This window comes from Elephas maximus, chromosome 5, assembly GCF_024166365.1.
Source record: "Elephas maximus indicus isolate mEleMax1 chromosome 5, mEleMax1 primary haplotype, whole genome shotgun sequence".
NCBI classification, from domain to species: Eukaryota; Metazoa; Chordata; class Mammalia; order Proboscidea; family Elephantidae; genus Elephas; species Elephas maximus.
In genome coordinates this window covers 88,195,231-88,217,080 of record NC_064823.1, presented here as the reverse complement: position 1 = coordinate 88,217,080, position 21,850 = coordinate 88,195,231, and the positions used below count along the sequence as shown (strand labels likewise).

General features: G+C 34.3%; 1 protein-coding gene and 1 long non-coding RNA gene across 5 annotated transcripts; one reads left to right on the top strand and one right to left on the bottom strand.

The window, feature by feature from the left end:
* The first annotated feature begins 514 nt into the window (after positions 1–514).
* Positions 515–19,953, top strand: CSN1S1 (casein alpha s1). Of its 4 annotated transcripts, none has more exons than XM_049886184.1 (17): positions 515–572; positions 4,548–4,580; positions 5,363–5,389; positions 5,890–5,928; positions 6,409–6,432; positions 6,847–6,870; positions 6,955–6,996; positions 7,645–7,668; positions 8,727–8,750; positions 11,437–11,475; positions 12,343–12,384; positions 13,802–13,828; positions 15,666–15,692; positions 16,885–16,908; positions 17,915–18,073; positions 18,730–18,769; positions 19,619–19,953. In XM_049886184.1, the coding sequence occupies exons 1-15, from the start codon at positions 522–524 to the stop codon at positions 18,053–18,055; spliced, it is 588 nt and encodes a 195-aa protein (XP_049742141.1). In that variant the 5' UTR covers positions 515–521; the 3' UTR covers positions 18,056–18,073; positions 18,730–18,769; positions 19,619–19,953. The 4 variants fall into 4 exon arrangements, with proteins under 4 accessions (XP_049742141.1, XP_049742140.1, XP_049742143.1 ...); XM_049886183.1 differs by having other exon boundaries at positions 11,434–11,475; XM_049886186.1 differs by lacking the exon at positions 8,727–8,750 and having other exon boundaries at positions 11,434–11,475.
* On the bottom strand, positions 6,389–21,404 carry LOC126077153 (uncharacterized). Its single transcript, XR_007517667.1, has 3 exons — positions 21,337–21,404; positions 7,626–7,698; positions 6,389–6,512 (listed from the first exon to the last, which is right to left on the bottom strand). It is a non-coding gene; the product is annotated as an uncharacterized LOC126077153 (long non-coding RNA).
* Positions 21,405–21,850: the final 446 nt, after the last annotated feature.

The window sequence follows — 21,850 nt, the reverse complement described above, 5'->3', positions numbered from 1 at the left end:
GCATGTTTTATTTACCAAAGACTCTGAAAAAGCAGGATGATTTCAAACAGGATTAAAAGAGAAACAATTTCAAAATTTTCAGTTAAAACTAAGTGCCAGTTCTCAATGGATTTAGATTTATTTCTACTTTAAAAATATGATGATACAGGAGAAAAGATAGTTTCTTAATTGTATTTAAATATCAGTGCTTTTTTATTCCTCTGACAAAGTCATCACATCGAAGACCAAAAGTCTTGTTTTAGAGTTTTATTGAATGAAATAATTGGTAAGAAATTGGTATTTCTAAATAACATGAACGCTAAGCAAGTTAATTAGACTGATAAATATTTATATTGAGTAGCAAAATTTAAAAAAAAGTCATGTCTGTAAAAATACTATAAGTTAAAAGAAACTATTTGTATCAAAAATTTCTTTTTTTGGAAAACTAAAGATTTTTTGTTTTTGTTTTTGATGAAACAAATTTTATTATAAGACCTCTTTTTTTTTTTTTAATATACCTTCTTTTACAGACTTTGACAACCATGAAACTTCTCATCCTCGCCTGCCTTGTGGCTTTTGCTCTTGCCAGACCAGTAAGTACAGCAGAGAATTTAGAAGATTCTAGAATATCGTTAGGCGTCCCTAGGTGGTACATACAATTAAGCATTGGGCTACAATGAACAGAAAAATTTGAGGTTTGAACCCACCCAGAGGCACCTAGAAAGAAAGGCCTGTCAATCTGCTTCTAAAAGGTCACAGCCATGAAAACCCTATGTAACACGGTTCTGCTTTGACACATATGCAGTCATCATGAGTCAGAATCAACTCAATATTACTATCAATCAATATTACTAGACATGACCTGATACTGACAAAGATGGGATATTGAAAATAATAATATTAAAGCATAGGATAATTTTTAATTAGATATTAAGGGCTTGTAGTAGCCTGTTCAAAGGCTTAACTCCAAATAAAACTCCTACCTTAAATATAAGCACCCCCCAGTAACAACAACAAATAAAAATAAAAAAAAAGAATACTGTACAACACAGTAAATAGTGTCAAAGAATGCAATTAGGCTCTTTTCCTGAGTCCACTACAGACTTAGCATGTTTCTATAGCTTTAATTGTTGTTGTTAGGTGTGTCGAATTGGTTCCGACTCATAGCTACCCTACGTACAACAGAACCAAATGCTGCTTCATCCTGCGCCATGCTCACATTCCCTGATGTGTTTGAACCTATTGTTGCAGCCACTGTAGCGTCCCCTTTTTTGCTGACCATCTACCTTACCAAGCACGATGTCCTACTCCAGGGACTGGTCCTTCTTCATAACATGTCTGAAGTGTGTGAGAGAAAGTCTCACCATCCTCATTTCTAAGCAGCATTCTGGTGTGTTTCTTCCAAGATAAATTTGTTCATTCTTTTGGCAGTCCACGGTATGTTCAATATTCTTTGCCAACATCAGACATTTAATGGATGTCTAATATTTTAGTACTTTCAAATTTAACATAAAGCCATATATTCCAGCGTATCTTACTTCCAGATCCTAAATCAAACCTTCGTTTGTGTGAATCTATTCTTTCCTGAGGGGTAGAAAACTGGGCTTAATCCACTGATTCAGAAATCAACTTGTAATCATTGTATATAGTGAAACTAGGTAATGTAAATCAAAATAAACTAAATTCCCTAAAAATGCCATTGATCAATTCAGATAGTTACGTGAAGCAAAAGTTACTCTGATCCCTTGCAATGTGTAGCTAATGAAGGTGAGAGAAATAAATGAGAACCACCTGATCTGAGAAAAGTTCAGATAAAGTGGTGATCTGGAACACCTGGACATTGAAATCAGCTCATACAAAACAAAGGTGTGTGCGCATTGAAATATTTCATTTTTTGCATTGATGAGACTCTTGTTCTTTGAGTCCAGTTTTGGATACAGTAGAATGTCGCTGATAATTCAACTTCTAAACCAATAGCCTTTTGTTCATGCTCTGCCCTAAGCACCAGTAGAAATCTCTAAGTTACTAAAACAAGCACCTTAGTTGCTCAGAAATGCATCATTGGAGTAATTCCTATCTTGTCCTTAATCCAAAGCATTTTTTTTTTTTTTTTAAAGAATGTGAAATTTTTTATTTCCAGATTCTTCTTCTTGATTTTGAGCTCTCATTTTCTGGTGAAAAATGTTTAAAATGTTCTCAAGCAAGATTTAAGGAACACAGAAATATGTCAACTGCAATTATCCGAAAAAGCGGAACAGTAGAGAAAAGCAGAATTACAAAAAGAACAAAAACTGACGATCTTATTCTAAGTCCAAGTCTGATTTACTCAGGCTCATCAATTGTTTTTCCTTTTTTTTAATCAAAGGAAAAGTTTCCACAGTAAATAAACTCAGACTTTTTTTTTATATCATAGGAAAATCAGTAATATATGTTTTTGAAATCCATGAGGTAATTTGGTTGCTTGGTCTAAATGAAGCAGTTAGATGTAGAAATTACAGATTGCAGAGCAAGGTCTGAATCGCAAGGTTGCTTTCAAATCTTCGATCCTAGCTAATTAGGATTGAATTTCCTTTTTCCTTTTACTGATGAAAAAGTCCTCTGTGGAAAGATTTCTAAGGTTAGATTTCAGTGGAAAATTTTAAAAATCACAAACTTTTTGATATTTCCATAAGAATTTAAGCAATGCAGAGGTCTTATAAACCTGAACAACTCTAAAGATCGTCCAAAATTCAATTCAAGGCACTCTCGATAAAGAAGGTGTTAATGATCAATGTATTAAAGGCAGGAGTAAATGATTTAGTGATAAATTTAATGATATTAGATTAGGAGTAGGCAAATGACGGCTCATGGACCAACAACTGCCTGCCTTTTAATTTTGTAAATAAGGCTTTATTGGAACACAGTCACACTCATTTGTTTACATATCTTATAGCTGCTTTCACAATACAGTGGTAGAGTTGAGTAGTTGTCACCAAATGGCCCATAAAGTCTAAAATATCTACTATCTTTACAGAAAAAAATTGTCAATGTCCGTACTAGATAATCAGTGCATGGTTTTAACAGAACAGTGTGTCGGCAGACTCCCTTTCTCTACTCCCACCCATCTTTCCTGGATGTAGTATTTATACACGGGAAAATATTTGCTCACCATCTGTAACCCTTAATTTTTTTTTAATAATTTTTATTGTGCTTTAAGTGAAAGTTTACAAATCAAGTCAGTCTCTCACATAAAAACTTAGATACATCTTACTACATACTTCCACTTACTCTCCCCCTAATGAGTCAGCCTGCTGCCTCCTTCCAGTCTCTCCTTTCGTGACCATTTTGTCAGTTTCTAACCCCCTTTACCCTCCCATCTCCCCTCCAGACAGGAGATGCCAACATAGTCTCAAGTATCCACCTCATGCAAGTAACTCACTCCTCATGAGCATCTCTCTCCAACTCATTGTCCAGTCCCTTCCATGACTGATGAGTTGTCTTCAGGAATGGTTCCTGTCCTGGGCCAACAGAAGGTTTGGGGACCATGACCGCCGGGATTCTTCTAGTCTTAGTCAGACCATTAAGTCTGGTCTTTTTATGAGAATTTGGGGTCTGCATCCCACTGATCTCCTGCTCCCTCAGGGGTTCTCTGTTGTGCTCCCTGTCAGGGCAGTCATCGGTTGTGGCCGGGCACCATCTAGTTCTTCTGGACTCAGAATGATGTAGTCTCTAGTTCATGTGGCCCTTTCTGTCTCTTGGGCTCATAATTACCTTCTGACCTTGGTGTTCTTCATTCTCCTTTGATCCAGGTGGGTTGAGACCAATTGATCCATCTTAGATGGATGCTTGTTAGCGTTTAAGACTCCAGATACCACACTTCAAAGTGGGATGCAGAATTTTTTCTTAATAGAATTTATTTTGCCAATTGACTTAGATGTCCCCTGAAGCCATAGTCCCCAAAGCCCTGCCCTTGCTCTGGTGACCTTCGAAGTATTCAGCTTACTCAAGAAACTTCTTCAAAGCAAACGTTTTTTTTTTAAAACCACAATTTAACAACCTTAAGTCTTGTCACTTTAGTCAAAATGAAGATTGAGATTATTTTTATATAATTTAATTAATATCAAAAGATGAAATCCAGACAAACAATAGTCAACTAGGAAAGTGTACATTTTGCCTAAATAATTTACATAATGGTTTTTAAATCATCTTTAGAATTATCATGTAATATAAATAGTTCAGAAAACTAAATAACTTGTTTTTCCTTCTGGGTTAGTTCAAACTAATTGAGGATTTTTCTTTCTTTCTTCTTCTTTTTTTTTCTTTGTAAATTTTCTTCAATTCTCTGCCACTCTCTAAAGATAGGAAACAATCTATTTTGCATTGACATTTGTCATTTATATAATTATGTTTTTTTTTAACCCCAAGGAAAACTTGGTCCTGACAAATTTAGCTGTAAAATGAATATCTTTTTTTTTTAATAAATTCGGTATTAAAATCCATGGTATTATACATGAGTAGTTTGTTCTTCGTTATTTTTCATTCTTTTTTTATTTGTTTTTGTTTTTTAACTTTTGCTTTACTTTTCACAGAAATTTCCTCTTAGACACCCAGAAGTTATTCAAGTGAGTATCCCGTTCTAAAGAACTTGCTTTAATTGTAGAACTTAAGTGAAGATGTACTGAAACTCTGTTCCTCCCTTCTCCATAACGCAGTTTCACATTCACAATTTCTTCAGTTCAAGTACTGATAAATAGTGGTATGCTCTCACAAACCCTGTAAGAGGGCACATATAAAAATTTGTGGCAAATAAAAATCTTCTAATTATGCAAAAGAAATAGTTGTTATGCAAGAAAAATATAATACAGGTAGACCCCGAGTTACAAGGTTACATTCTAGCAACTCCATTGTAAGTTGATTCTGACTCAGTCAAATACCTTTTTTTCCTTTCTTGTTTTTTTCAGTTTTCATTATTATTGCCTTTTATTATCAGTATCTTTATAAACTCGGTGATCTTTATTTGGCTTTGGGAGTTGGCATGACAGTGATAACATCAGCAAATTATGCACTGCACTGCAACATTGTATGTAGTACATATTATTAACGATAAGATGTGAAAACAAAAAAGGGAGGATGATCATAAGTGCAGTTCCTGGTAACTCAAATACATCGTAAGATGTTATGCAAGAGAAGTATGTTAAAAAGGTTTATTTTAATAGTTTCTTGCTTTCTTCTATCTCTTTTACTTGCTCTCAAACATGTGATTTACAATTTAGTATTATTTTACAAATTGAATCTTGAATTAGCTATCTCTTGTATACCCTTTTATATCATTCCCTACTCTGTCCAGCCACTGAACTAATAAAAAAAATTTTTTTTTTTTTTTCCTTTTTTAAATTTTTTGCAGGGTGAACAAGATAGCAGCAGCAGCGAGGTAAGTTATCCTTCCAGGGATGCAAGGTTTTCCTCCACCTTCCACTCCCCTGCCCTCCCCACCCCTCTTTAGCTAGCTATGAGGAATACTGAATGCCATCTTCATTCCAAATTTTATTTACCTTCAGAGGTGTCCAGGGACTCAGAAACCTGGATTACTCTCTCAATTCCCTTTTGATTAAATCCCTATTCATTTTTTTCTTTAGACATTTCGATGAACATTACCTAATTAAATCTCTAAAAATCTCTAGGCCTTATTAAATCTCTAAAAAAAAATCTCTAGGCCTTATTAAATCTCTAGGCCTAGTGAAGAAGGAACCAATTAGATTGTCTCTTCTATACATTAAAATTAAACCCTAAAGCTAAATCTATTTTTTCTTCTATCAAAGAAATCTACTGATTTATGTGATTAAATGGAAAGCTTGTGTCCAGGTGAAAAAAAAAAGGTGTTAATTTTTTCATTGTATTTTATTTTTATAATTCGTAATTTAATTTCAACAGGAAATCCTCAAAGAAAAAAAGTTTTTCAGGTTTGCTCTGGTAAGTGTTATGCATTTGTTGTACTTATTCTACTGAAAAGACAAATAATTATTTTTCTAGGAAAATGTGTTTAATTTTTGTTTATAAATATGTATTTTTCATTTAGCTTAATAAACTTTTCTCTTCATTCAGCCACCCAGCCACCCACAAAGAATATAGACACCAGATATGTAAATATAAAAGAGCTGCTTTAAATTTTAATTTTTACCTATGTATTTGCCTCTTTGCAAAACACCTGTGCTTTCCTTTGCATGACCGATGTAGAACTTTACAATTTCCATACTCTTAAGGTGGAATGTTCCCTGTCTCCAAATAACACATTATGTGTTGTCATTTTTTATCATTTCATGGCTTCACCGTTGAATAGAAGAACTCCAAATTTTATTTCATGCTCAAAGTCTTTGTTTTAAAGATTTGATAGACAACCCAGGCTGTCTGAATGAATTTTATTGTAACCTTTTTTATTTTTGTTTTTTATAGCCTACACCGAAAGAGTTAAGAAAGGTAAGAAAATCTCCATGGTATATGCTGTAGAATTATCACAGGGAAGCAAGTGTGGTGTCCAATACTTCATTGCCTTTTGTCTAGAAATAGAACCAGACAAATAATATCAACAGAATTTAGAACCATGACTAAAACAAGATGAAAGATAATTTAATCCAGACAACAATTTAATGGAGCAAAATTTTAAAGTAATTTCAAGTGAACATTTACATGCTGACATCTCAAACAAAGGAAGCTGTAGCAGAGAAACACTTAAAGTTAGAAGTGCTATAACAAGAAAAATTACCTCATTCGCAAAATAGATATTCGGCTTTAAATTTGTGGCTTCAAAATTTAAGGTACTACACTTTCTCATAGATTGTCATTCATTTAAGTTGTTTTTACTAAAGTTCTTTTCTCTCTTCTTTTCCTTAGGAATACATTGATGAACTGAACTGGGTAAAATACATCAATGAAATCTCAACTATCTCAAAAATTTGCCTTTTAAAAATATACTTACAAATTATGCTCTTTTGGTTTTAGCAGAGAGAATTTCTGATGGAAAAAGAGAGTGATGAACTCAAGGTAACAAAAACTTTCTTAAAATAGTATGGCTAAAATATATATATATATATATATATATACACACACACACATATATATGTACATATATACATATATATATACACGTATATATATTCCTTTGTTCAGCATTTCATTTATTCAGTAATGTTCATTGAACAGTTAATACTATCGTTTTTATGCATATATTCTTATAAAAAAAATTTTTTTTTTTTGCAGGGAAATATTTTCATTTAGGAAAAAAATTGACTTTTTTTCCTGTGATGTTTATCCTTTCCTTGAACTTTCAGTCTCACATCACAATGACTGACGCATTCTGCTAAGAATTCTAAAGAGTATTGATTGTATTGACTTAACTGTGTAGCTTACAAGGAGGACACAAAGCAGTGGTTAAAGAAATAAATAAAAGTAATTATGGACCAGCCAATTACTTGCACTTATCACCAATGCTGAAGGAAAGCTTTACTAAGGATGTTATTTAAGCAATATATCTGCTTCAAGCACTTAATTACTCTCTTTCTTTCCACATATTTTTGTCTGTGTGTTATAGACTTGTTGTCAAATAGATTTGATATTGAGAAACCACATAGGAGCTCAGATAAAATATTTATCTCCCTATTCATCCTTCTTACCTTTCTGGTTGTCTTACAGGAAACTGAGAAAGAATCAGAAGAAGTAAGCTCTTTCGTTTTAAATCTTTCAGACCTATGTGAAAGAAAGAAACATATAAAAATATTTCCTTTAATTGTCCTACCCAAAATGATCAAATAATCCTCTAAAGTGAAAATTGCTACAGATATCTCTAATTCAGCAAACAAAAACAAAGATATGATGTGTTGTATGTTGGCCAGAATTAGCTGGATAATTTTGTGTTTAAATTCTATGGATAATATCGTTACTGTCTACAATGCTATGCTCATAAAAACTGAGCACAATTAATAGGATGGAGGAAATACATTTTGCTTACATATTCATACACCATTGAGCCAATGCTGCCCTGTGGTGTGCTATTATTTACCACATAATCTTTAATCTAATGCTTCTGTTTAATGCCCAAATCTGAGGGAAAAAAAAACCATTACCGTAGAGTCAATTCTGACTCATAGCGACCCCATAGGACAGGGTAGAGCTGCTCCATAGAGTTTCCAAGGAGTGCCTGGTGGATTTGAACTGCTGACTTTTTGATTAGCAGCCATAGCACTTAGCCATAAGCCACCAGGGTTTCCATTTAATGTACAAGAGGCAAGTTAAAACACACACACATACACACACAGAAGTTAAGATGTGTAATGAAAAATTGAAGCATATTTTTTATTGATTTACCACAACATTGTTGTTGTTGTGTGCTGTTGAGTCTATTCCAACTCCTAGTGACTCTATAAGACAGAGTTGAACTACCTCATAGGGTATAATCTTTCCGGAAGCAGATTGCCAGATCTTTTCTCCCAAAGAGTGACTGATGAGTTCAAACAATAGACAAGCACTTATCCTTGGCACCAACAGAGATCTTTAGGTAGAAGAACCCAAAATGTTTTTTTATTAAACTCCGTAATACAGATTAGGGTATAAATTCTTTAGTCAACAGCTCAGGCCAAAGTAGACAGGCTTTTTCCCCCTTATTGTATGAATATTGCTTCAATTTTATATTCTCTTTGGCAGTTATTTGGTGGTTAATAATTTTGCATTTGACTATTTGTCATGAAAAACACAACTAATTCTCTTCTTTTTTTAAGCAACGTGTCATGGCAGAAGCTGAAGTAAGATACTTTTATTCTAATAAACTCCACACTCTTATATCATACATGATGTCTTAGTTATGTAGTGCTGCTATAACAGAAATACCACAAGCGAATGGTTTTAACAAGCAGAAATTTATTTTCTCAGTTTAGGAGGCTAGAAGTCTGAATTCAGGGTTCTGGCTGTAGGGGAAGGCTTTCTTTCTCTGTCTGCTCTGGAAGAAGGTCCTTATCTCATTTGAGGTTCTGTTCCTGGGTGATCTTCAGGTGGTGTGGGTATTTATCTTCCCCCATCACTGCTTTCTTAATCTGCTCCCTTTATGAATTGTTAGAGATTGACTCAAACACGTCCTATGCTAATCCTATTATTAACATAACAAAGACAACCCATTCTCAAACGGGATTATAACCACAGGCATAGAGGTTAGGATTTACAACACATATTTTGGGGGGACACAATTCAGCCCCTAAAATTCCACCCTTTGGTCCTCCAAAATTCATGTCCTTGCCACATGCAAAACACATTTACTCCATCACATCATCCCAAGAGTCTTAACTCCAAGTCCAAAATCTCATCTTCTGAATCATCTAAATCAAATATGGGTGAGACTTTAGGCATATTCCATCCTGGGGCAAAATTCCTCTTCATCTGTGAACCTGTGAAACCTAGATGACAAGTTATCTGTTTCCAAAGTACAATGATGAGACAGGCACAAGGTAGACATTTCCATTATAAATGGAAGAAATTAGAGAGAAAGAAGGGATAATGGGCACCAAACAAATCCAAAACCCAGCAGAAGAAACTACATTAGCTCTCAAGGCTTGAAATAACCCTGTTCTCTGAGACTACCTGGGTAATGGCCCTGGCCTCCAGACTCTGGGTATTTGCCACACTCCCTGGATTTCTGGTAGAGGCCCCAGGCACTGGACTTCAGCTCTACCTTCCAGGCTCAACTCTGCTCCCTCAGTTTTGTGTGGTCCCATTCTCCTAGTCCATTTCAGTGACGGTCCCCCGCTCCCCTCCACCCATTTAGCAGCAGCAGGCCCCATTCTTCTGCCCCTTGGTCATGGCAGCCCTTGCCTCTGACATCCAGGGAATGAACTCATTCTCTTCTATAGTTGAGGGTATTCTTTGGGCAGAAAGAATCTATTGCAATAATTCCATCTCTTCATTACCTAGAATCAATGGGTTATATAATCTTAATACTACCTAGTATTAACAACATGGAACAAGCAGCTGTTAGCCCAATGGTATATGGTTAATTAACTCTCACAAGAGATGAATAGTCTCTTGGATATTAAAATCAACCTTTTATGATAATTTTAAAGTATATACAGCTGTGAATATAAACATATGTAATTTAGAGGAAAAAATAAATACTTTAAAGGGTAGATTTTTTTCTTAAGCAAATGTAATTTTAGTTCCATTGTGAGATTGAATGTATTTTAATGCAAGCTGTTTATTTACATTGAAGTAGTCCCAAAGACAAAGAGCATAAGCATTTAACTCAAGGTTCTGGGTAGCTCATTCCAATATGGCTCTTCTCTCTAGGTTCTATTTTTATCACAAAAATCCATAAAAATTTTCCATTCTGCTCAATGATACACCTGTGTTTGTTTTAGTAAATAAACTTATTTTTCAGTTTTAAGTTATTATATGCTATTAAACTTCCCTTCGAATGTCTTTCGAGTTAAATTAACACTCAAAAACAAAAAATTATGTTTGCCCTGAATCTTGGAATAAGCAATCTAGTATAAAATTATAGAACTATTTTTCTCCCAAAACTAAAAAACCCTAGGTCAGTAACACCATCATTCTCTTAGCAGTCACAATCTAGCAACAGTTCATCAAGTGAGGTAAATGGTTTTTATTTTACATAAGTGTCCCAATTAGTTAGAAAACCTTGTTTATGAAAACTTGTACAATTAAGGGTTACATGTCCCAGAAGGTCTCATTGTATGTGGCACTCTCCTAATTTTAACAAACATGATTATCAACACAAGAGAAGAAAGCAACTATTTGACAGAGATAAAGTTACAGAATTGTTTAGGACAAACAATTCTATATGGTCATTTGTGATACCCAATATTTTTTCTAATTATTTACCCTTTCTAGATTTTTTAGAGCTCAATCTTATCATTAAAATTTACAGCAATGGCTATGCTTCTAAACCAAGGATATAAGCATTTTGTATATTATATGGAAATCAACCAATTCTAGGTTAATCAGACACTTGAATCCTCTAATTGCTATTCAACCTCTGCCACTTGTTAATCAAGAGAAAGTGATGGGGAGAAAGCCAAAATAAAACTGACCCAATTAAGTGAGGTTCTGTTAATTCAGTTAAGGTGATTAATTCACATCCACTCCCAACACTATGAGTAATGAGTGAAATCATTGAGAAGAAAGCAACGTTCAACATAATATGTGTCTCAAATTATTAATCTTGTCTCAGCTATCCAGGAATGTGTGGATAAAATCAATTTACCACAGGTATTTAGTAGTAGTATCTAGTTTGTTCCTATTCTTACCTTAGATGTAAATCAATGTCATTAAACTAAAGCTGTGTGTGTTTTAATTTTTTTTTTTTTTTGGAAGGAAGTTGTTGCCAATAGCACTGAGGCAAGATATATTTGCTAAATTTAAACTGTATTAACATTATCCAGACTATGTTAAAGTGTAAACATTTTATTTTTCTACCAGCAGGACATTCCAAAGGAAGATGTGCTCTCCCAGTGCTCTCTGGTAAAACTTCATTTTAAGGTTTATCAAAGGCAAATGTACCAAGGAATGAGTACAAATATTGTATTGATAAATTATTTCTTCTCGATACCTACTACACTGTAATTCATAGTAGGCAGTATAATAGACTTTGGAAGTTTACTCATTGCCCTCTGAAAGTAAAACTAACAACTTTTTAAAAAATTCCAAGTCTCTAACTCATGTTTTCAGTTGAATATTTGTATTTTAGAGTCTCCTTTTCAATCCAAATAGCATAGTATTTAAGTGGCAGTCCATAGATTTGGCTAGACCAGAGCTTGAATTTAAGCCCTGTATTTTATCAGCAGGCGATGTTAGTTTACCTACCTGCTATAAGTCTGAATTCTAAAATGTCAATGATAATAATTATTAAATAATGAGAAGCAATTAAACTAATTCATGCCACATGGAAAACTCTCAAAAAATATTGGTATAGTCATTTTTTTTGTCCAGTTTATCTAACATTCTTATATCATTTGGCCAAAATTAAATCTTCACAGTCAGAAAGCAAACATCATTTCCAATTTCCTTAGTAATTCTGACATATAGTGTAAGCAAAATTACCTGGATACTCATGTATGTCTGAGTACATTATAATTTATCTTATGTAACAACAACAAAAAAATTAAGAAAGCAGGTTTTTTTTTATTATTATTTTTTAATGTGCTAAAAAGGAATCATTGAATTAGCCCAAATTATTTGGAGTAGAAATAGCACTAAGCAGAATTACTTATTCCTTCCATCTTTGTCCCTGGAAAAGGATGTCATAGAATTCTAGGTTTAGTGCCTGAAAATTAACAAGTTGGGCTGGATATTATCCAAGAAATTGATATTATTTTTCCTCTTAAATAGGAACACCTTCGTACAGTGAGCAAATGCATCCTACCCGAGCTGGTAATATTTTATTTATTATGATACAAATCATATTCTACTGTAGAATCAAAATATATTAAATACCAAATTGAATCCACTTCTAAATATGTTTTTATTGTTCTCAAGGCGTTATTTATTCTACCATTAAGTCATTATTACTGATCTAATTGACAAATTATTCATATTATTACCTACATATCTGCTGGCAAAGCTAGTTCTTTCTCTACATGCCTGGACTAAAGTTGTATATCATATTCATAATTACTAACAAAGTGAAAAATTTACTTTGACCGCATTCTATATCGTATAGCCTATATCATATTCAGAAGTTTACCATGTGTCTGTTTTCCTAAATTCAGCCCTGGTTGGGGAGTTCATGAATATGTCAGCCTGTGAAAGCACAAATGTATCAGATAGCTTTTCATTTAAGGAAAAGCCTGGCCCATTAATGAACTTAAAAGTCCATTTAAGTTTCTGGTCTAAAGTCCAGACTCTAGATAAGGAATCAGGAAAGCTAAATTTTATAATTGTTTCTGTCTCAGCTCTCTGGGAGAGTATGGGCAAGTTTATCTAATTATCCCTGAACCTGTTTTCTCAGGCATGGAAAAGTAATAGTAATGCTCACTCCTGGTGTTGTTTTGAAGATTCAGTGAGTAATCCTCTAGTCAGCTAGCCCAGAGTCCGGCTTGTAGCAAGTCCAGCAAAATGTTCATTCCTCCCCCATCCCTTCTTCACTGGTCTCTATAATTTTACAGAGCACACCAGGCTTCTGACAACATTAGGAAGGGCTTTTATGAGTATGTGCATTTAAACTATGGTGTCATAAACTCTCTGTATGCTAAGTGTAGAGATAGAACAAGCAATATCAGTTAGCAGAACTCTCTAGTCACTACTGAGTTTTGATTCTTGTATCATAAAAAGTCTTTCACTTGGGAGGACAAAAAAAAACTTTCTTTTAGTTAACTCCAAAAAAGTTGACTCAATAATTAGGACTTTAGGGGAAAGACCTTGTTCTAATTAAACGAAATTATATTTTTCACATTTTCTTGTGTTATCAGCGTAGGAAGAAGAAAAACCAATTAATGAATTTAATTTGGACTCCAATCGTTAGTCATGTTTCAGTTTTCAAATTGCTTGTATTTAAAATAAAATGTAAATAAATTTAAATATGCTAATACCTCACTGGAATTCATCATTACTAATCTAAGAAATTTTTTGAATAATATATTTTATTAGCTTAGCTACAATACAGCTGTGCTGTAAGTTCTACATGTGTGAGAACCGTATTCTTTTTGCTCATAATTTTTCATAGTAACTCATAATTGTATACCTAGCACTTGACATAGTTCCTGAGTGAATGAAGATATCCAGTAAATGTTTGTTATTCAATAAATAAATAAAGTCAAAATACTAGGACAAAATGTTTTCTTTTCCTTAGCAAGCTGCCCCTGTCCAAAAAGTCCAGGTGAGAATATTTATTAATTCTTAAATATATTAATATTTCCTTTATGTGTTATGTTTGCACAATGTATGCTGTTCTTTTATTAGCAGAATCATATTCTGATAGAGAGTATTCTATCCCCCATATGTGGTAATATTGTATTTAAAATTTTTCCAAGAAAATTGGAAACAATAACTAGCCATGACTAGAAAGAGGTAGTCCTAAGGAGCCTTGGTGGAACAATGTTTAAGCACTTGGCTGGTAACCGAAAAGTAGGCAGTTCTAAACCCGTCAGCCACTCGTTGAGAGAAAGATGTGGCTATCTGCTTCTGTAAAGATTACAGCCTTGGAAATCATATGTGACAGTTCTCTTCCACCCTATAGAGTCACTATGAGTTGGAATCCACTCAATGGCAATAGTTTTAGAGAATTGGCAGGTCATTATTTCCCTCTAGACATTGAAACCAATTCTATATTTTTGAAAACCATAGTGAGCCTAGCTTTTAGTTGATTTTTTTTTTCTCAAGTTGGGAAATAAAAAGCATTTTATTACCTTTGGGTAATTCTGTAATAGAATACAGTTTATCCCAAATTTCATGGATGATGATATACTCTCAGCATGTTGTAAAATGAATGTGTTGTTCTAGAAGATGTCTAAGTAATTTAGAATGTATTCCCTTTTTATATAGGAGCAATTTCACAGCATGAATGAATACGACCATGCCCAGTTGGTAGTATTTTGCTTGATAGCTTAAAACATGAAAAAAAAAAAAAAAGATTTATTAAGGAAGTTACGTATTCTTGCTTTTAAATAGCTTCTCACAATGAAGAGATTTATTCCTTTCCAAGCCATTTTTTTCCCACTACCAATCTTCTGAAATGATTTGTATAAATTAATTTGAGAGATGAGGACTACTTGTCACTATTCTTTGGAATGGGAGCTGTTCTAGCTTTCCTGTCTCAGCTGATGTGGGCTCATATTTATAATCACAAGCACTATGAGGTGCTAAAATCCATAGGTACATTAATTTATTTTTTAACATATTCTTTAATTTTATATGCTTATTCCATAAATTTGCCTGTTGATCAAATTCAGTATCTATTTAGCCAGTGCCATCAGTATCCAGTGCCATCAAGTCGATTCCGACTCATAGCGACCCTATAGGACAGAGTAGAACTGCCCCACAGAGTTTCCAAGGAGCACATGGTGGATTTGAACTGCCGACTCTTCAGTTAGCAGCAGTAGCACTTAACCACTGCGTCACCAGGGTTTCCAAATATCTATTTAGGGATCTCTAATTCAGTTATAATCATCCTCTTGTAAATAAGGCACCCTTTTGAAGAAACACTTTTGACACACTTTTGAAGAAACAACCTGGGGGGATACTGGGTGTCTTTGTCACAACAGTCTCTGGTTTGTTTTGTCACCTGTGAAAGGAGTACATCAATAACACATAACAGATACTGATTCCTCTCCTACCCTATATGCAATGTCTCCACAATGTTCTTGCAATTCTTATTTCATTTTGTTACTATGAACATACATATGACACACATATGACTACAACATACATACGTGCTGCGAGAAAAATACTGAGTCTTATGAATAGCTAGGCCAGTTCAATATCAACAATGGAGCCCTCCAGTAATACCGGTATTTGCCATTTACTGAATCTTATAAAGATTCTTGAGGATCTTCCATATGTCTTGGGAGAAAAATTATCTCTATGTACTCAAAATGAAATTGGCAAAATTAGTGTCAGTTCTCAAATCTCTAATATGAAAAGGTTAGGTTGCTTCTTTTATCTTTAAAGTTTTCTCCAGTGTTAAATGGTAACTCTGACTCTCTTTTTCTTTCCAGAGAGAGACTCTGAGTGTAATGAATCAGGTAAATTGTTTTGTGTGTGTATTTAACATTGTCCCAAATATCATCTATAAGCAGTCAGATTTTTGAGAAACTATTGTATTAATTGCATCATGAGCTAGTGCTGTTGGTATTTTGTAGCTGCTGTTTAGTGTGGGTGCTGCAGGGCTAGTCTAACATTGTTATAGAAAACCAGACCTAAATTGCCAAAGAAAAGTGGAAGTAATAATTTTACGGCAATTCCTGAGTGAATTGTCAGGTCAAGTTTAAGTCAGAGTATCCCAGCTGGCTATTCATCATGCCCAAACTTGATCTTTTAATAATTCTTCTTGTTTTTGTGTGCCGTCGAGTCGATTCCGATCCATAGTACCTGGGGTAATGGAAGTACCTGGGGTTTTAAATCTCAGCTCTGATACCTACTAACCATATGATCTTGAAAATATTGTATATTCTCTTTGAACTCTGGTCTTCTCATTTGCAAAATAATAATATGGTTTTATTAATTTCTTCCCTCCCCAAACTCCTATACCCTCCTTTTTGGCAGTGCTTTTGTATATTTTACTTTAGAGGTAATAACTGAGCTTTCAGTTCAGTGGCTCTTGGCCATTGATGATTCAATTCATATTTGGCAAGCTATTAAAAAAAATTGTAAAGAAAGCCATGGAGTTTTTTGTATGTGATTAGAGAAAAACACCTTTTCCCATGATTCAAAACATTAAGGTTATCAATTGGTTTTATGATAATGGTTCATAACTGTGCGTTAGCTTTTACCTTCAATTTCTTCTGAAATTCTCTAAGCACTTTCCTTGACCACACTAAGAGAAAAATAACTGCAAGTATTCACTTCATTTGGAAACCCTGGTGGTATAGTTGTTACAGCTATGCCTACTAACCAAAAGGTCAGCAGTTTTTATCTAGCAGGTGCTCCTTGGAAACTCTATGAGGCAGTTGTACTCTGTCTTATAGGGTTACTATGAGTCGGAATTGACTCGACGACAACGGGTTATGGATATTCACTTCATTTAAGCTAAAAGATAAAGACAACTATACACTATTGATCTCAATCTTCCATATGATTAAAAAGGAAAAGAAAGAGTGTGAAGCTATATATATATTTATTTCTTAATGAGCATATTTAGTAGTAATATTTAGTCTACCATGGTGTTCAGTTGGGTGTGAGTCACAAGACTAGTTATTTTTCTCTCTCTCTACAAAGGAACAGCCCTATTTCTACCCTGAGGTAAGTTGATTTTATAATACTTAACTTTTTAAAGCTGAATGCTGTAACAAAGCAAAGAGAAAATCTCGGCTATAATACTTGACATAGTTAAGTGTTCACAGCAAAAAATGAAATAGTTTAAAAAAAAAAGGGTTTTTTTTTTTTTCCCCCTAATTCTGGCAAAGAGCACATAACCAAAAAACCAAACTCATTGCCATCAAGCCTATTCCAACTCATCGTGACCCTGTAGGACAGAGTAGAACTGACCCATAGGGTTTCCAAGGAGTGGCTGCTAGGTTTGAACTGCTGATGTTTTGACTAGCAGCCAGGCTCTTAACCACTATGCCACCAGTGCTCCAAAGTGCACATATCTTCAGTAAATATATAGAGGGCATGTGCAATTGTTTCTATGTTAAACCAGACTTAAGTAAAACGTCATGCTAGATCAACAGAGGCAGCTATAACAATTTTCAATGTTTTGGCTCCAAAACTCTAATGTTTTCAAAAAGCACTGGCTGGGAATTGGAGATTTGTGCTTTTGCTTTTCTTTTCTGTTCCTGGCATTTTGGAAAACCATCTTTGTTGACCCTGGTTGGGAGCTCCTTTCTTTAACCTTTGCATCTTCATGGAAAATAAAACTATAAATCTAAACGGCCAAAAAAAAAAAAAATCCCTTCTAGTCCAATTGTCCATGAGTTTATGAATTATGTAATAATGAAATTCATGCTACTACTTTCTTCTGGGCTCGAGTAATCAGACTTGCATGAGTAATGCAGGTTCTTGGAGTTCAATATTGAGTAGTAATCTTTAAGAAGTGATTTATTCATCTAAACCTCAGATACCCTAAAAGAATTCCTTCTGAAAGTTTCTTCAATATGATTCACCATAGAAAAGAACTTGATTTCTCCTTTTCGCTCAAAGAATAATCATCTCTTGTGATGCTAATAGCCATCTTAGAAATTAATGATTTGATTTTTTATGATGAGCAGTTGTTCACACATTATTGCCTTTTCAATTTTCTCTCTAGCCTTTCCAGCAATTCTACCAGCTTGATGCTTACCCTTCTGGCGTTTGGTATTATCCTTCACAAATCATGCCGCTTATTGCTCTCCAACCATTTCCCAATGTTGCTGAACCCGTTGTCCCTGAGAATGTTTGGAAAAGCTGACATCATGCCAGAGTGCTGGTAAGTTCATTTAAACTACAGCATGTTGATATTCTACCAAAAGAAATAAAATAGCTTGGAGACGATATAAAAAAAAAAAGATTTAGATTGAAGATGGCAAATCAATGCTTAGGGCCTAGTGCTAGAGTTTTTGAAATGGAAAATTGTTACTACTCCCTTGCATCTATGGCTAATATTAATCTATTACTCAGGAACACTGAAGAGCAGAATGATCTATTCTGTAAGTGAAATTCTTTCTGCTGAGGACAAGGAAAAAAAGAAAAACTTCTCTCCAAATTAAAAAATATTTAATAGTTCAAATTAGCGAGTTACGATAATTCTGGCATATAATTTAACTTTATCCCCCTTGCACTTTTACTCATCTTTAAACGCCTTCCCTTTTGATATACCCATGATATGCAAAAGAATCTGTGAAGGCAGTAGAGTGCAGATTTTGATATCTAATAACTCTAAATTCAAGTCCTAACCTTTTGACTTACTTAATATTACTTAGTGATGCTTATTTCTTTTAACCCTGTCGGTAATTAAGTGTAATAATTTTTGTATAGTGCTGGGAAAATAGTAGCAATAAGTAACAATCATTTTTCCTTCATATAGTAAAAATTCTATTACTGACTGCCTTCACTTCATGGTTTTAATAATGTTTGTTCTTTCAGAAAAATTAAATTCTGAGGAACTGCACAGTTATGGCCCTTGGTAAGTTTGGAAATTATAACTCTAACTATTGGTCTTACTTCTGTATAAATAGCACATGCAAAGATATGTTTATATGGGCTATATAAGATTTTTGTTGCTTTTATTTCCCTTGAAGTCTAGCTTTTTGTGGACACTTTAGCATTTAGATAATAATTAGTAAATTGGCTTAGTCATTTGCAAATTTTTTGTTTCACAATCATACCATATTTAAATAGCATTTTTTAAGTCACCTGTTTTTAACTAATATAGTTTGTAATACTGGAAACTCTTGCGTAATTATGATATGGCTGCTGCTAATTTTCAAAGAAGGTGTGACTGAGACTCTGGTGAACCCCATAGTGGGTTCTGTCCTGCACTACACTAGGAATTCTTAGCAAGAAACAAAGTAAAACCAAGTGTTCGTCTGTCAACACCAGTTGAAAAGTCTCCTGATTTGTTTTAATTACCCTCTACCACTACATCTTTTACCACTACACTGGAGCTTTTAATAATGTGTACCTGTGTGTGTTTTTCCTCTCCAATGGTGGAAACTTCATTTCCCACACATAATACAAAACAAAAAGCATCATGACCTATGTGCAAGCTTTTTCTTTTAATTGCCTTGCCATGATTTAAATATTACTGCCAAGGAAAAATTTCATCTAATAATAAGTAGTTCGTAGAACTTAAAAAGCAGGAGCAATGGGTATGTATGTCAGTAAGGGAAAACCACTAGTAGCATTTGTGAACTGGCCTATGTTAAGAATAAATAACAATAAAAATCTATCATGTATTATAACATAATATTTCTTCCCTCAAAGATAGTTAGCATAACTAAAAAAAAAAAATTTTTTTTTTTTCTATCTGCAGATGTGACTGAAAATTTCATTCTCCGAAGCTCTCCTATCATACAAAACAATTCTATCCAAAGGCTTCAACTGGTATTTTAGAATAGGAGAATCCCAAATTGTGGGCAATCTTTCTTTGAGTTCTTTACTATGTATTAGAAAGCATCCTTTTTTCTTAAGCTAAATTTCCTACAGAGTTTAATGTACCTAAATTCCAGTCATGTCATGTCACTATGGGGACCTAACCAGAGGATATTAAAGTTTTTGCTAATTTTCTATTATGGAAATTTTGTTTAAAAAATCTTTGAATTGCTTCTGTTATTGCCATCATTTTAAATAACTGTGCAGTAATTCTTTTTTTTTTTCTTCCTTCTTTTCAATAAATTACATTTCAAGGCATAATCCATACTTTCTGTCATTATTCATGTAGCAGTGTTTACACCATCCTATTAAGAGTTGCTATGTATGGGACATTTTGTTTTCACTAAATTTTCTGTAACTTCCTGTAACTTTCAATCATATTTTAATGAAGTTTTTTTTTTTTTTTTTTTTTTAATGCTCACTTCTGATTCTGGCAGATCATAAAAAGTATTTGGAAACTGGTTCCAAGATCTTTCATCTGAAGTCAGCTGCTTATAGAATATTTATATGGGGACATAGATGTGGCTGAAGAAAGAAACAGCAATGTGGGAGTTATGGGCACACTGAGAATTTAAACGACCTGGCTATGCAATGTACATATGCCATCATTGCCTGTTTGGGTCCAATCCTCTTGATTATGAGTGTGAGACCATATACCTGTGTTTAAATCCGTATAAATTACCTAATAACCATGAACAAGATCAGCTCATGCATATAGCAACCTGGTATCCAACAGTAAGTCATTTAGTTTCCTCCAGATCCCAACTAAGAGCTATTTCTCAAAATGACAATAGTTACATTCTCTTATATCCTCAAAACCCCAGCTGAAACTCACTTTTCAGGATTTACCCCAGGCTCCACACATTAACCCAACCTGTCATGACCCACAAGGTCATAACATACAAGTGGCAAAGCCTATTGCACCACAACCTAGACCATCTGGATAGCAATCAGTTGTCCTGAATCATACCATTTAAGATATGTGTGTGTGTGTGTGTGTGCACGCACACACGCACGCATGTGGTTTTGTCTAGAAAATCAAAAGAAAGCCATTTAACAGTGGGCCGCCTGCCTTCTCTCACTGTAAGGCAGTGCAAAGTGAAACAACCAGTTTTTCAATTTAGAGATTTATTAACATACTCAGTCTACCGGACCTAAAGGACATTAATGGAGGGGCGGACCCGTGTATCTTTCAGCCTCTGTCATCATTGAACTCAGCAAGACCATTTAACGAGTGTATGAAAAACCACAGGATGACAAAGCAGTCAAGTTTCCCAGGGGTAGACTAGAGTAGGTGCAGTACCAGAATAGACTTGTCCCTGAAACTGTCCCATCAGGTAGAAACTCTTGTCCTGTTATATGAAAGCAAACATTTTCTTATTTTATTTTATTCTTTTTCTTAATTTTTAAGTTAAAATGGAGAAAAATACATTTACCAGATAGCTAGCTGTACAGTAAGTGCCCAGAACTATATTTATTTGTCCCAGTACCTGACATAGCACACTCAAAATAGTATCTAAAATAGGCATGATCACCTGATTAAATTGCCAGTAATCCATCGGGATTATAGTTTTGGTGGTTCAGTAGTAGAATTCTCACCTTTCATGTGGAAGAACCAGTTCATATTCTGGTCAGTGCACCTCATGAGCAGTCACTGTCTGTCAGTGGAGGCATGTGTGTTGCTATGATGCTAAACAGGTTTCAGCAGAGCTTCCAGACTGAAAAGAACCAGAAAGACTGGCCTAGCAAACTGTTTCCCAAAAATCAACCAATGAAAACTCTATGAGTCACAACAGTCTGATCCATAACTGATCGTGGGGATGGCACAGGACCGGGTAACATTTTGTTCCATTGTGCATTGAATTACCGTGAGTTGGAGTCAACTTGATGGCAGCTTAAAATAACAACAAAATTATAGTTTCAAGAAGATACTGTAAAGCACAAATGGGAAAATAATTATGTGATATAAATCACCACGCTTGCATCCTTTGGTCATTAGAAGTCTGCAAATTTTCCAGACATGTGTTGTTGCTTTTAACTTATTTTTTTAATATAGAAGGAAACAGAATAATGGTTTCAATTCAGCCTTTTTTAAAAAATTTTAATCTTTTTT